Raw genomic sequence first — 12,666 nt, 5'->3', positions numbered from 1 at the left:
TGACCGGAATCACGACTTGGCCTTCTCCACTAAGTCATCTCTGGTCCCCCGGGATCCGAGAGGAAATCCCCGAACACGCCAGATACCAGGCCTGGTTTGATGCCGGACTGGAGAGAGTAACGCCAACTGTGGAGAAACGGGAACTTCATCTCGACCTCGGAACTAGGGGAGGCCCTCCAAATCCATCCAATTTCAATCTTTTTGTATCTACGATTAAAAGGGGTCATGTCAAGGAAGGAATGGAAGGAAACCACACGGCGAGATCTGACACCGTTCAAATCGATACTGGACACGGCCAACTCATCGAAAGGTTTAATAGCGCGCATGTACAAGGCCCTGATGACCAAAGACCAAACTTCAAGTCTTTGCCTCAAAGAGCGATGGGAAAAGGACTTTAATAGAGAATTTGAACAACACGCCTGCGACAAAATCTGCGAAACACCAGCTAAAGTATCAATCGCCACCCAGTACAAATTAATGCTCTGAAACTGCTCCATCAATGGCAGTATGATCCTTGCAGACTCTCGAAAATGTTCCAAACATCTAGCCCAAAATGCTGGAGACACTGGGACATGGACGCTGATTAGTGGCACATGTGGTGGAAGTGCCCCAAGGTACGCATCAATTGGCAAGAGGTCCTGGGATGGATTAAACAATTAGATGGCATAGAAAGAGTCCTATCCCCTCTCCTTATCTTATTTGGCCTTGAAGAAGAAGAAGACAGAGTGGTACGCGTAAAAGGGTTGATATCCCCCCTCCTGTTGGCGGCAAGAGCTGCCCTAGTCATCAAATGGAAGTCCCTGCGCCTACCTGACAAAAAAGACTGGCTGCAAATCGCCATGAACATATACACAATGGAGAAAATAACCGCGACCCTCCATGACAAGGCCTTCTGACAGGAGGAAGCCTGGATGGACTTCACAGAACAATATATCACAAGTACAGCCGTTACCGATTCACAGCTCTAACCATAACGCCATTCAACGGCCCATACCCGGAAAACGAATAGCGATCTACGTACTGCCTAATAGCCATCCCTGTCACAACCTTCATATAGAACCTATGACACCGACAGAGATCAACGTCACACCGCCACTTAAGACAATTTCAGCTAACGCCGACATCCGGAAGTCGTCAAAGAATGGACATGGGGGGGGCGGGGGTTCGTACTATCGTACTATATATCCATCGAGAGTGGACATGTATGTTACTAGCGGTTTGTTATTGAAGTAGATCGCGATGATCTTGTGATATAACCAAGTTTGCTCAGTTATGTATTCACCTGACTGTTCACTTTTGATGTAAAAACCCAGTAAAATTCAAGTTGAAAAAAAAAAATAAAAGAAAAAGATGTCCTTGTATGAAACGTTCATTACGCATTGCACGTTGCAGTCTAAAGTAACCCTACATAGGCAGACTGTGTTAGTTTTGCTTCTCTTCCTGGGGCCCGATTACAGAAACTTTGCACCAGTGAAAGTGCAAAATTGCACAGTATTAGCACTAGGCCAAAGATTGCCCTATTTTTGAAACCCTAGGACATATTAGAAAACCATTGGACTGAAACATGTGCAGTTTGTCATGTTAAAAGCAACAGGGCAAACATTTCCCAAATGCAAAAATATACATTTTTGCAACAGGGCAAAGTTTTTCTTTGGTGCAACATGCATCTTTTTTGCACCTGTGCAAAGTTTCTGTAATCTGGCCCCTGGTCTTTCAAATCAGGGTCTTTCTCTCTATCTTCATGTCCCCCGCAACCCCCAATTCACCCAACCCCGCCACCCCCCTCCCTCCCTCCATAGCTCTGAACATTTGTGTCGCAAAGGTGGGCGAAAACACCCGATATTATTTTTGGCGAGTGAGAGGCCCATTGAAACGAATGGGCGTGCAGGAGGCTTGGAGGGTGAGTCAGCTGTTTACAAGACGCTTGACACCAGCCAAAAGCGTGTGAGGTGAGAGCTATGCCTCCCTCTCTGGTCCACAGAGCACTTCTTTCTAAGGCGAAGGAAAGAGAAAACCAAGGGGCATATATGTTCTTTGGTGACCACTACGATCCCTGCGTCTATTGCTCATAGGAAACTCATCAAATATCATATCGGCGCAGGGCAGGCACAATATGAACATTCTAGTCCTTATTTTTAGGGGTTCTTGTACAAGGGCGCTGGCTCCAAGCAGGTGGGCAGTTGTGTGTCCCTTCTGGTGCTGAAGAGCTTGGCTTCCCCAAAGCAGGAACTGCTGAAGACGTGTCTAAGACTCAGACTTGACTATATGGCAATAGGGCAATGCCCGAAGTGCAGGCCCAACATGCTAGGGAGGGTCCGTTTTTGTTGACCATAGTGGCCCTGTCTTCTGGCCAAAATTGGACAGTTAGATGATAATATTTTTATGCAGTCTTACTTAAAAGGTAATGCACAATTTGCAAAACAGTTTCGCCCCCCCCTCTCCCCACAAACCTTGGGTAACACTCAATAGTCTGTTGCAAAAACAATCAGTTGCCACTGGTCACTGTTAGCCGCTGTTGCATTGTAACCCGAGGCCATTGTACGCCCCAGTCCGAGCCTGCCAGTTCTGTGCTGTTTTCTTTGTCTTCACGGGACGCAGGACAGCCATGGTTGATACTGCATGAGTCTGTCTTCTAACCCAGGGCAGGTCCTGGGTCCTCTGGTGTTTACATGCGCCGACACACACATATGATTGGCAGGTCCTGAGTCGACACTCAGAGCGAATTCTATCAGCGAGGCAATTCTCCAGACGATGCAGCGGACGCAGAGCTGCAGCGGGGGGCCTCGCTAGTGTCTTGTTATCTTGTCTTCATGCAGGCCTCAAATGTGCACGCTGCAAAGCTGTGGGGACATTGGATCTCTATGACAGAGCCACAGGGTCCCGAGTTGTGAGAAAATCTGATACGGGGCTCAGGGATTCTTTTTTTAAAAATGTTTTCTTTTATTTGCTCTGGAGCTAGGCTCTTCCTTCACTTGTACAGTGTGTGTGTCTATTTGACATATGCCTATGAAGCCGTTTGCCCTTTACAATGGTCTTCATTTTCATTGGCATCCATCCACCCAACCATTCATATATCTATCTATCCACCCACCCATCCAGCCACCGAGCAATCCATCCGCCCAATCATTAATCTATCCATCCATCTCCCAACCATTCATCTATCTAGCCATCGATCCACACATTAATCCATCTATCCATCCTTCCACCCAATCATTAATCTATCAATCCATACATCCAGCCAGCCACCCATCGATCCAGCCACCCACCCATCCGCCCAATCATTAATGTATCCATCCATCACCCAACCATTCATCTATCTATCCATCCATCCATCCCTCCCTCGCTCCCTCACCCATGTTCGGCTTTTTCCTTTACTGTGGGGGGAAATAATTGCCATTTCATAACCAGCCCACTTCTCCCTTATTACACCTGTTCGGGTAAATAAACCTCTTAATGCCACTCCTGGCAAAACTGATAATATGGAATCCCAAAGCTTCATTATTCGCACAAGCTCAGATCTTAAGACCGTTCCCGAGTGATGTGTTTAATTGTCTGTTTTCACTCTTGCAGGTCGTTCTGGCAGTTTTAGTTTTATTATCTGATTTGACAGCCAGAGGATGCTATGACGAAAGGGATAAAGCTGTGATTGACTACCTAGAGAAGCAAAGCAGCCGCTCTGCCAAGCCTGAGGTAAGCAGCATAGGCGTGTCTAGGGAGAGGCCAGGGGTGGCACGTGCTATCCCTGGAATCTGATTGGTCAACCCAGGGGCCACCCCATTATCCTAAACTATGATCATTATGTGTGTGTGCGCTGGTACTTCATGTCACCCCTGCATAAGTCAGTGCCCCACTTGGGCCACCCCAGTCAAAAGAGTCAGGACACGCCACTGGCCAGCAGAGCTTTTCTACTGACTCAAGTCCTGCATATTGAAAATGGGTATTGACTGGCACAAGGGTTGAATCCAGTTGTGATTCAGAATCTACAGACTGCAGGTCCGCCCCCGACATTGGTAGTATAGAGACTGGACCCTCAATGTAGTCATTGCCCGTGAGAAAATCTTCAATAGCGGGTCAAAGAAAAAAACCTTTTCCTGTTTAATAGCTGTAAGTCCCCATGGTTCCCTTAGCTTCAACAGACACAGGGGGTCATTACGAGTACAGCAGTAGGGGGTTAACGGCACCGGTGAGGATGCCGGTGTCAACCCCCTACCGCCGCATTCTGAGGTCCCTTAGCGGGTCCCACTAGGGCCGGCAGGTATTACCAGCCGCCCTTAGCGGGACCCGTTAAGGGACCAGAGAGCTAATAACTGTCCCACAATTTGAGGGCCCGTTATTAGCCCCTTCCCCACTCCCATTGAGCTCTATGGAGGCTCGAATGGGAATGGGGAATGGTTTTCGAAATGGGGACTTACCGGGTCCGCAAGGGTAGGAATGTCCCGGTAAGTCCCCATTCCGACACCACGGACCCGGACATGGGTTTGGAGGCAGCCGTGGTGCTATTAGCACCACGGCTGCCTCCAAACTGGTAATGACCCCCACAATCACATCTTCAAAGGCACAAGGATCTTCCATTTCCCAATAAAGAATAGAAAATTTTACAATGAATGTGACTGATAGCAGGCTTTTTCTTAACAGTGAACAGTATCTCCCAATCTGGCTGCAGCTGACTGACCCCAATTTGTGGTGGGGCATTTTTTACATTTTAATGTGGTAAGATTGGGGCCGATAAATGGCGGGGTGGAAAAGCTGAGAACTGGTGTTATGTGGTGTGGGTTGGCTGCAGGAAAATCTGACAACGTTCCATGCGGACAGATGTCACCGATCCACATGAACATCAGGGGCCAGATTACAGAAACTTTGCACCGGTGCAAGTGCAAGTTTGCACGGTATTAGCACTAGGGCAAAGATTGCCCTATTTTTAAAAAAATGATGGGAAATATAAGAAAACCTTTGCACCGTGGCAAGTGCAGTTGGACATGCTAAAAGCACCTGGTCAAAAATTGCCCTACCGCAAAGAACATACATTTTCAATGCATTTTTGCTCCAGGGCAAACTTTGCCCTAGGGCTGATACCAATCTGTATTAGCACTAGGGCAAACTTTGCCCTGGTGCAAAAATGTGTTAAAAATGTATATTTTGTGCACATGGGCAATTTTTGCCCTGGCACTTACGAAATGCCAAACTGTACTTGTCACTGTTAAAAGGTTTTGTAATGTATTGCAGAGTTTTTAAAAATAGGGCCAACTTTGCTAATACCGTGCACATTGCACCTGCACCAGTGAAAAGCTTCTGTAATCTGGCCCCAGTTAAACAAAACAGAATTAGGCATTTCGTGGGAGGTTATAAGACACGTTTCCCAATAGCACAACAGTGTAAATCTACAAATAAAATCTGGTCGGTCTTCTTTGAAAACAGATAACTGGATTTTGTTAAACATGGCCAAAGCTTTTAGTGTGATATGCTGTTGATCAGCAGTTTAATTTTGTGGATGTTTCTCTCTGGGATAGCCCTGTGATGAACTCAACTTAAAATACCTCAATTCAATATAATGCAAGTCGATGTATATCAATTAAATTAAAACCACCATGCAACATTTTGGAATTTAGAGGGAACATCTTCCAGGCAGAGGCGTTGCTAGGGGGGTCCTCAGGGGTCTATAGCCCCGGGTATTTTGGTTGTAGTCCCTGATAGAAGCTCAAGGGCTAAAACCAAAAGTCTATCTATCCCCGAGTCCTGATAGTCCTTACATAAGCATAGTCCCGGATCTTTCCAGACCTAGCAACACCCCTGCTTCCAGAGTATCTATTTTATAGATCTGCGTAGGGCAGTGGGAGCAATATTCCGGTCAGTGGCAGCTGGTGAGTTTGAAAGCTGGTGGGGCGTAAATTTTCCAGGGCGAATTTAGTAGCGAGCGCGCGCAGCACGCGACCCACCCCCACAAGGGGCGGGCAGAGGGGTTCTCTGCCCTTGAAACCTTTGGAAAAATGGCCTACAAAATGTGCAATTTACTGTCCAAAAAAACCCACCAAAATATGAAAAAAGCATAAAAGCATTCAGTTTTACATATTAATGGTGGTACACTAGTCTTACGTGTGCAAGTGTGATGGTGTATTTTACAGCAGGTTGTATTGAGAATAGCTGGTACTATGGTTTATGCATAAAGAAATTCATTATATAGTCAGTAATGATGGAAACATATGTTTGTTATGCTGTTGCTGGCATTCACGTGCGTTCATCCTCTTACTAAGGTGGGATTTCAGGCATTTTCTGAAAGGGGGAAACTAAGCTAAAATATGACTTTAGTTTTTAACCACTTAATTAATGCGACATTTGTCCTACCTCTAATGGCTATCTGCCTCGCTGAGTTGCCATTGCTTCAGTTGCTCAAAGTTGCAACAAGTGGAATGCACAGGTCTCAGAAATAGCACATACATATTGCATGGAGAAAAATGCAACAGAAATACTTTACTAAGTTTATTATGTTGAGTGCTTTATAATCAACCAACAACCATAACATCCAAACATACTTCACATTTCTCACTGTTCTGTCAAATAGATCACTGCAACCTTACACATAATCCTAACATATATAAGGCCATTGAAACAAAGAACTCAAGGTAACCCACAAAATAACTGCAAATAGCTTGTTTGTAACAGAACTGGTCAATCATTTTGAAAGTTTGTACACAAATTGTGCACATCTATTTTTCAGAGAGGCAAAATTATCAATAGTCCGTGTATTGAAGTCAGGGATCTCTTGAATTAGTTGTTTTTCCATGGACAGCATGGCCAAAGCATTCAGACGATCCTCAGTCATTGTGTTTCTCAAGAATGTTTTAATTCGCTTCAGGGTGGAGAAACAGCGCTCAGGCTCAGCTGTTGTCATGGGTGTAGTAATCAGAGTTTTTAATAACTGCATTGTCTCACTAAATGCTTCTCCGAGATTGTTTTCAACAAACAATTTTAATAAAGAAATTGCCCCACTTTAAGTACAGAATTCTGGTCTCTCATAAACAATCTAAAGCTCAGTGCGCAGTCTTTCCTTGTTTAACATGGGGTACGCTTGGACAGTTGCATTCAGTGCATCATTGGGAAAAGACTGTCCATGGCCCTTATTACGACCCAGGCGGAAAACCATGGTGCTAATAGGACCATGGTCCATGCCGATAACTTACCAACTCCGCCATGGAGAAAGGGGGAATTACCACCCCATTACAAGGTTGGCGGGGCGGTAATTCCCCCTTCCTCCATGGCCCTTCCCCATTCCCATTTTTGCCCCATAGGGCTCAATGGGAATGGGGAAGGCGCTAAGAACGGTACCGCAAATTGTGGTACTGTACTTAGCACCAAGGTCCCTTTGCGGGTCCCTACTTTAACGGCTGGTGTAGACCAGCCGTTAAGGTCGGGTCCCGCAAAGGGACTTCGTAATCAGGCACTAATGGTTTAACGGGGCTGCAGCCTTTTACAGCGCTGTTGACCCATTAGCGTCAGGGTCCTAATGAGGGCCCATGTGTTTGAAATAGGTCACTCTGCAACAATTTGGCCTCCTCCAAGTGGTTAGTAAATGCAAAGCGTTCTTGTGCTTGTGTAACTATAATATCACATACTTCTTTAGCCAAACGATTCAAAGTGTTCATATTTGCATTACGACCTGAAAAAGTTGCCTCTGATGGAAGTTTAGCTTCCAGATTGTCAGTGCTTCCACATACTCTGCCAATGCACTTGATAAAAGTTGCAGTAGCTTTAAGCACATACACAGAGTCAATGGGCCTCATTACGAGTCCAGCGGTAACCAAGGGGGTAAAACCGCCTGGTTACCGCCGGACTCGTATTACCATTCCACCTCCATGATTCCCGGAATTACCGGGGCATTACAACCCCAGTTTCCCAGGAATCACGGAGGCGGAATGGTGTTAATCCCCATTCCCATTGAGTCCTATGGACTTGTAATGCTGCCGGTGTTTCCTCGTCCGCTTGCAGGCGGGCGGTGTTAAACCCGCCAGGTCAAACCTGGTGGGAACATCACCACCCGCCTGCAGGAGTCGGGATCAGGCGGTCTGAAAACAACGTTGGCGGCGGGTTTACCGCCACTGTTATTTCCGGACCGCCTGATTTGTAATGAGGCCCAATGTCTCGCTTCTGAAGCTGGTTATATAGAATGTCGACATGGGGCATTATGTCATTGAACAAAAAAAGGAAGAAAAGGAGCTCCTTCTCTTTCAGAGTTCGAATGAATCCCTGGGCCTCATGCACAGTAACCCCCTCAAAATCAGTCCATATTTCAATAATGAGCTCAAAGCATGTACAGAGTGCTTCCCTGTGCTGATATATGGCTTCCACTACCCGAATATGGTAGCTCCAGCGACTGCGAGATGGTTTTGGAAGTCCTTGATCTGATACCTCATCTAGAATTGCGGTTCTTTTTGGAGAACGAGAAAAAAAGCACAGAATCCAGAGATATCACTAAAGAAAACTTGAGCTTCTGAGATTTTTGAAACAGCCTGTTCAATGATGAGGTTAAGCTGGTGTGCATAGCAATGTCCATAATGTGCATTTGGATACAGTTCAGGTACTTTCTTTTGGACACCACCAGACACCCCCCTCATTACACTCGCACCATCATATGTTTGCACAATTACTTTTTTTTTGTGGCAATCTTCAGGGAATGCTTTGTCCAATTTTTCCATTATGGAAGAAGCAATGGTCTGCACACTAGAGTCTTTCAGATGAGAGAATCCAAAAAACCTTTCAACAATTCTGTATCGTTCATCAATGTAGCGATAGACTAGCACAGACTGATTCTTAGTGGAAACATCAGTTGTATCGTCTGCCTGAATAGCCACATAATCAGTGCATTTTAACTGCTCTACAATGATCTCTCTGGTGACTGTGAGCATGCAGTCCAGCAGTTCATTCTGAATTGTTTTTGAAGTGCCCTTGAATACTGTTGCATTTTTTAAGTGTAGTTCCATTGCACTGTCTATGCTGGATACAAAATCCACCAGGCCTCTAAATACACCAGGATTTAAAGAGTCTTCAGTTTCATCATGGCCACGTAAAGCCAATTCAAATGCACCACAAAAACGCACACAGACTATTAACTTTGACAAGATGTATCGTTTTTTATCCACATCCTCATTATGCCTCATCACGCTCTGGCGATAGGCATCATCCAACTGTGTTGCAATGTTTACACTTCCCAACATGCGCAGCTGTAATATATTCTCAATATGAGATTTGCACGATTCATGTCTCTTGCTTTTTTCTGACAAATGCTTTAAGTCAGTGACTCCTGTTTTTGTCCAGGCCGTTTCACCACCAAATAGCAGGCAAGGGAAGCAGAACAAAGACCGCTTACCAATGCTACCAGTGAGCCATGTCTTCTTTTCATACCACACCATGGAAAATGTGCGTGTGTAAGCCTTTCCCCTATCTTTTGCGGACTGTTCAATTTTTCCATCTGGCCGATCAGGCCCTAGTATTTTCACCTCCAGTTTTTCACTGTGTTCGAGTCCGGAAAATGGTTTTGAGAGTAATTGGTCCACTGAATTCATTTTCGGCAACAGTGACACCTGTTAATAAGCAAAATGATTATGTACATGTATATGTAGATGGGATCATGTAGTCATTGTTAGGTATGCTCTTCAATAACACATAAGTATAATTAGTCGGTACTAGACACAGATAGCGTCTGCAATTATACACAACTCTGCTGTACTTATCATCAACCTTTCCTTAAGAAGAATCTATTGCAAACTCCCGTCCACTCTTTACATTTCATGAAACAATAGAAACCAACCAGCTGTGGCCCGCGACCGACCACTCCTGCATCATGCTAATTGTGGCATTTTATATTTTCGGCATTTTTCGACAAAAAGTGCTGAAAATATAAAACGGCACAAGTCACCACGGGAGAGCCCTGGCAGGGAGAGGGCAAGGCCTGGCACGGCTGGTGGACATGCCCTAGTGCTAGGCCTGCAGGTCTGCAAAGCACAGTGTCCCAGCGAGGAATAAGCAACCATCTGTGGTCAGTAATACCAGCACGGTCAAGGGAAGTCCCCCGTCTGGTGGACTTGTTGATTCTGTTACTCCCCAATGACCATGTGATGCACTGAGAAGTCCCAGGAGAACCAAGGGTACAGTGTGTGGTGTGCAGAGCATCCAGAACGCTGCCTGATGTCAGAATAACTACCACCACTGCCCAGTGAGCACGAGGCGTCACCAAAGCCCTAAGAAGAATGAAAAGTACATTGTGGGTCGTGATGACATGCCAAGTTCACTCCTTGATGGAATTGTGGTCCTGTCATTCCCCCGTGCCAGCACTACAGTGCGTGGTGCACTGAACAGACTAAGTGCCCTGCCTGATGGGAGTCATGTTTCTGACACAACCAAAAGAAACACAGAGTTCAAATCACATAAAAATACATGGGAGAGTGGGAAAAAAGAGTCTCACTCTGTCCAGGTAAATGTGGTAACACATTGCATTCCCTGGACCCAATTCCCATTCCCCTTTAATGCGCCATAACATGCAAGCATGTCTCTTTCTTGCCCGTGCCCACTTATAAACATTGGCGTCGCTCAAACAAGAACAATATTATCTCCCTCCACTAGTTTCCTTACAGTTTTGCTGCTGTATGTGAGCATTAATCATTATCTACGCCACGCCACGTTGCTTACAATGTGCATAAAATCCACGGCATTCCCCTTTTGTGTATAAAAGGTCTCTTTCCATCACAACCTTTCACAATCTGAAACGGTACATATTTACCAAATCTTCGTGCTGTTTGCACTTTTCAAAAGTGCTGTTACTTTGCATCTGAGGAGTGATCGACTGAATATCGACTAGTTGGCCGAAGTATTCAGCCAAAGTCAAATAGAGAGCTGAATAGTTCAGTATGGAGGCAAAGCGTGTTTCCTGCGCCACACAAGAACATTTAATATACTGCTTGAGGCACCTAATGGAAATGGCGCATCCTTTCCTTATGAACATTCAAATATCACCTATATAACATGCACATTTACACATTCTTTAAAATCACAACAGAGAATTTTGAAAGCATTTGTAAATGCACAAGTTATTTAGATCATATCACTGGTGTCAGAGGGGCATATCAGCCTGTAACTGACTGGTCTGAGATCTGTGCGATGCATGCATGTTGTTAACGGGGGCTCTGTAGCACCACCTGGAGCTCCTGCGCCCAACATCACAGATAATATTCATTAGCGGTCAGGCACCAAGGTGTCTCTTTTTTGGGGAAAGAATGTGTAAGCTAGTGATATGCTGCATACCAAAAATAAAAACAAAATCTTGGAAAGATCGTGCAATACACAGCATTACTGACCTGCAGCACGCACTTCCACTGCAATACTGCCTGGAATCCAAATCAAGCATTTCCAATGAAACACAATACTGACCTTCCGGTCCTGGCTGGAACACGCAACCAGCTATGTTATCGCACCTCAATATTGACCAGCAGCATGCCCTGTTATTGCAGTACTGGCTGGAATCGGCAACCACCTCTGTTATTGCACCTGAACCCTAACAAGCATGTCCTGCTATTTCAGTACTTGGGTGGAATGCACACACTGTTCTGCTAATGTAGCTCAATATTGACATGCAATATGTCCTGCTGCCTCAATCCCAGTACTGCCTGGTACCCACTCATAGCTCTTTTAATGCACCTCTGTACTGAACTGCTATTCTAGTACTGGTTGCACTATAGACCCATCTGCAGGAATGCACCTCAATGCTGACATGTAGCACGCCTTGCCATTCCATTACATCCTGCAATGCACACCCTGCTCTGCAAATGCATGACATCACTGACGTCAGGCACCCACTTATGTTCCAGTACTGGCTGGACAGCACACAAAGCTCCGGGAACATGCTGCATGCCCTGCTAGTTTGGTACTGGTGGTAAAACAAGGCCAACTCTCTTAAATCACCTCAATACTGACCTGCAGCACGTCCTGCTATTTTCACACACAGCTCGGCTAATATACCCGAACAAAGGATGGCAGCCTGCATTACTATTCCAGTATTGGCTAGAATCCACGTCCAGCTCTGCCAATGCACCTCAATGCTAACCTGCAACACTCTGCTAAACCAGTGCTGGCAGGAAACCCAGTTCCATTCAGCACTGACGTACAGCACATCTTGTTATTCCAGGAGTAGCAGCTGGAGTCCACACCCTGCCCTGCCACTGAACCTCAATGCTGAGGTGAAGCACACCCGATTATTGCAGTACTGGCTGGAATCCACACTCCGATCTTAAAATTCACCTTACTAGGGACCTGAACAAGCCCTGCTGCTGCAGTCCTGGCTGGAATGCACACTCAGCTCTGCTCATGCAACTCAATAGTGACTCACAACTTGGCCTGTTATCCCAGCAGTGGAGGCAATCCACAAACAGCTCTTGCAGCGCACCTCAGACCTGCCCTGCAGCACACCTTGCTATTCCAATGCTGGAAGGAATATACTCGCAGCTGTGCTCATGTGGCCCAGTTCGGACTGGAGGCAACACGTGCTAATCCAGTACTGGCTGGAATCTACACCCAACTTTGCTGATGCACCTCGGTACTGCCCCGCAGCACAGCCTGGAATCCACTCCGAGCTCCTCTAATCTACCTTAGTACCGGCCGCTGCATGGCCTACTATTTAATTAT

General features: G+C 45.8%; 1 protein-coding gene across 1 annotated transcript in view; it reads left to right on the top strand.

Moving 5' to 3' along the window:
* Nucleotides 1-12,666, top strand: part of LOC138467549 (maestro heat-like repeat-containing protein family member 1) — a 796,923-nt gene that overhangs the window by 685,345 nt on the left and 98,912 nt on the right. The window contains exon 15 of the mRNA XM_069607658.1: nucleotides 3,571-3,690. Coding sequence (XP_069463759.1) covers nucleotides 3,571-3,690 — 120 coding nt within the window. The remainder of the gene's footprint in view (nucleotides 1-3,570; nucleotides 3,691-12,666) is intronic.

The sequence above is a fragment of the Ambystoma mexicanum genome, chromosome 4q (genome assembly GCF_040938575.1).
Source record: "Ambystoma mexicanum isolate Mex_15411 chromosome 4q, UKY_AmexF1_1, whole genome shotgun sequence".
Taxonomy (NCBI): Eukaryota; Metazoa; Chordata; class Amphibia; order Caudata; family Ambystomatidae; genus Ambystoma; species Ambystoma mexicanum.
Note: the sequence above shows the minus strand (reverse complement) of the source record. Positions and strands in the feature narration are given on the sequence as shown.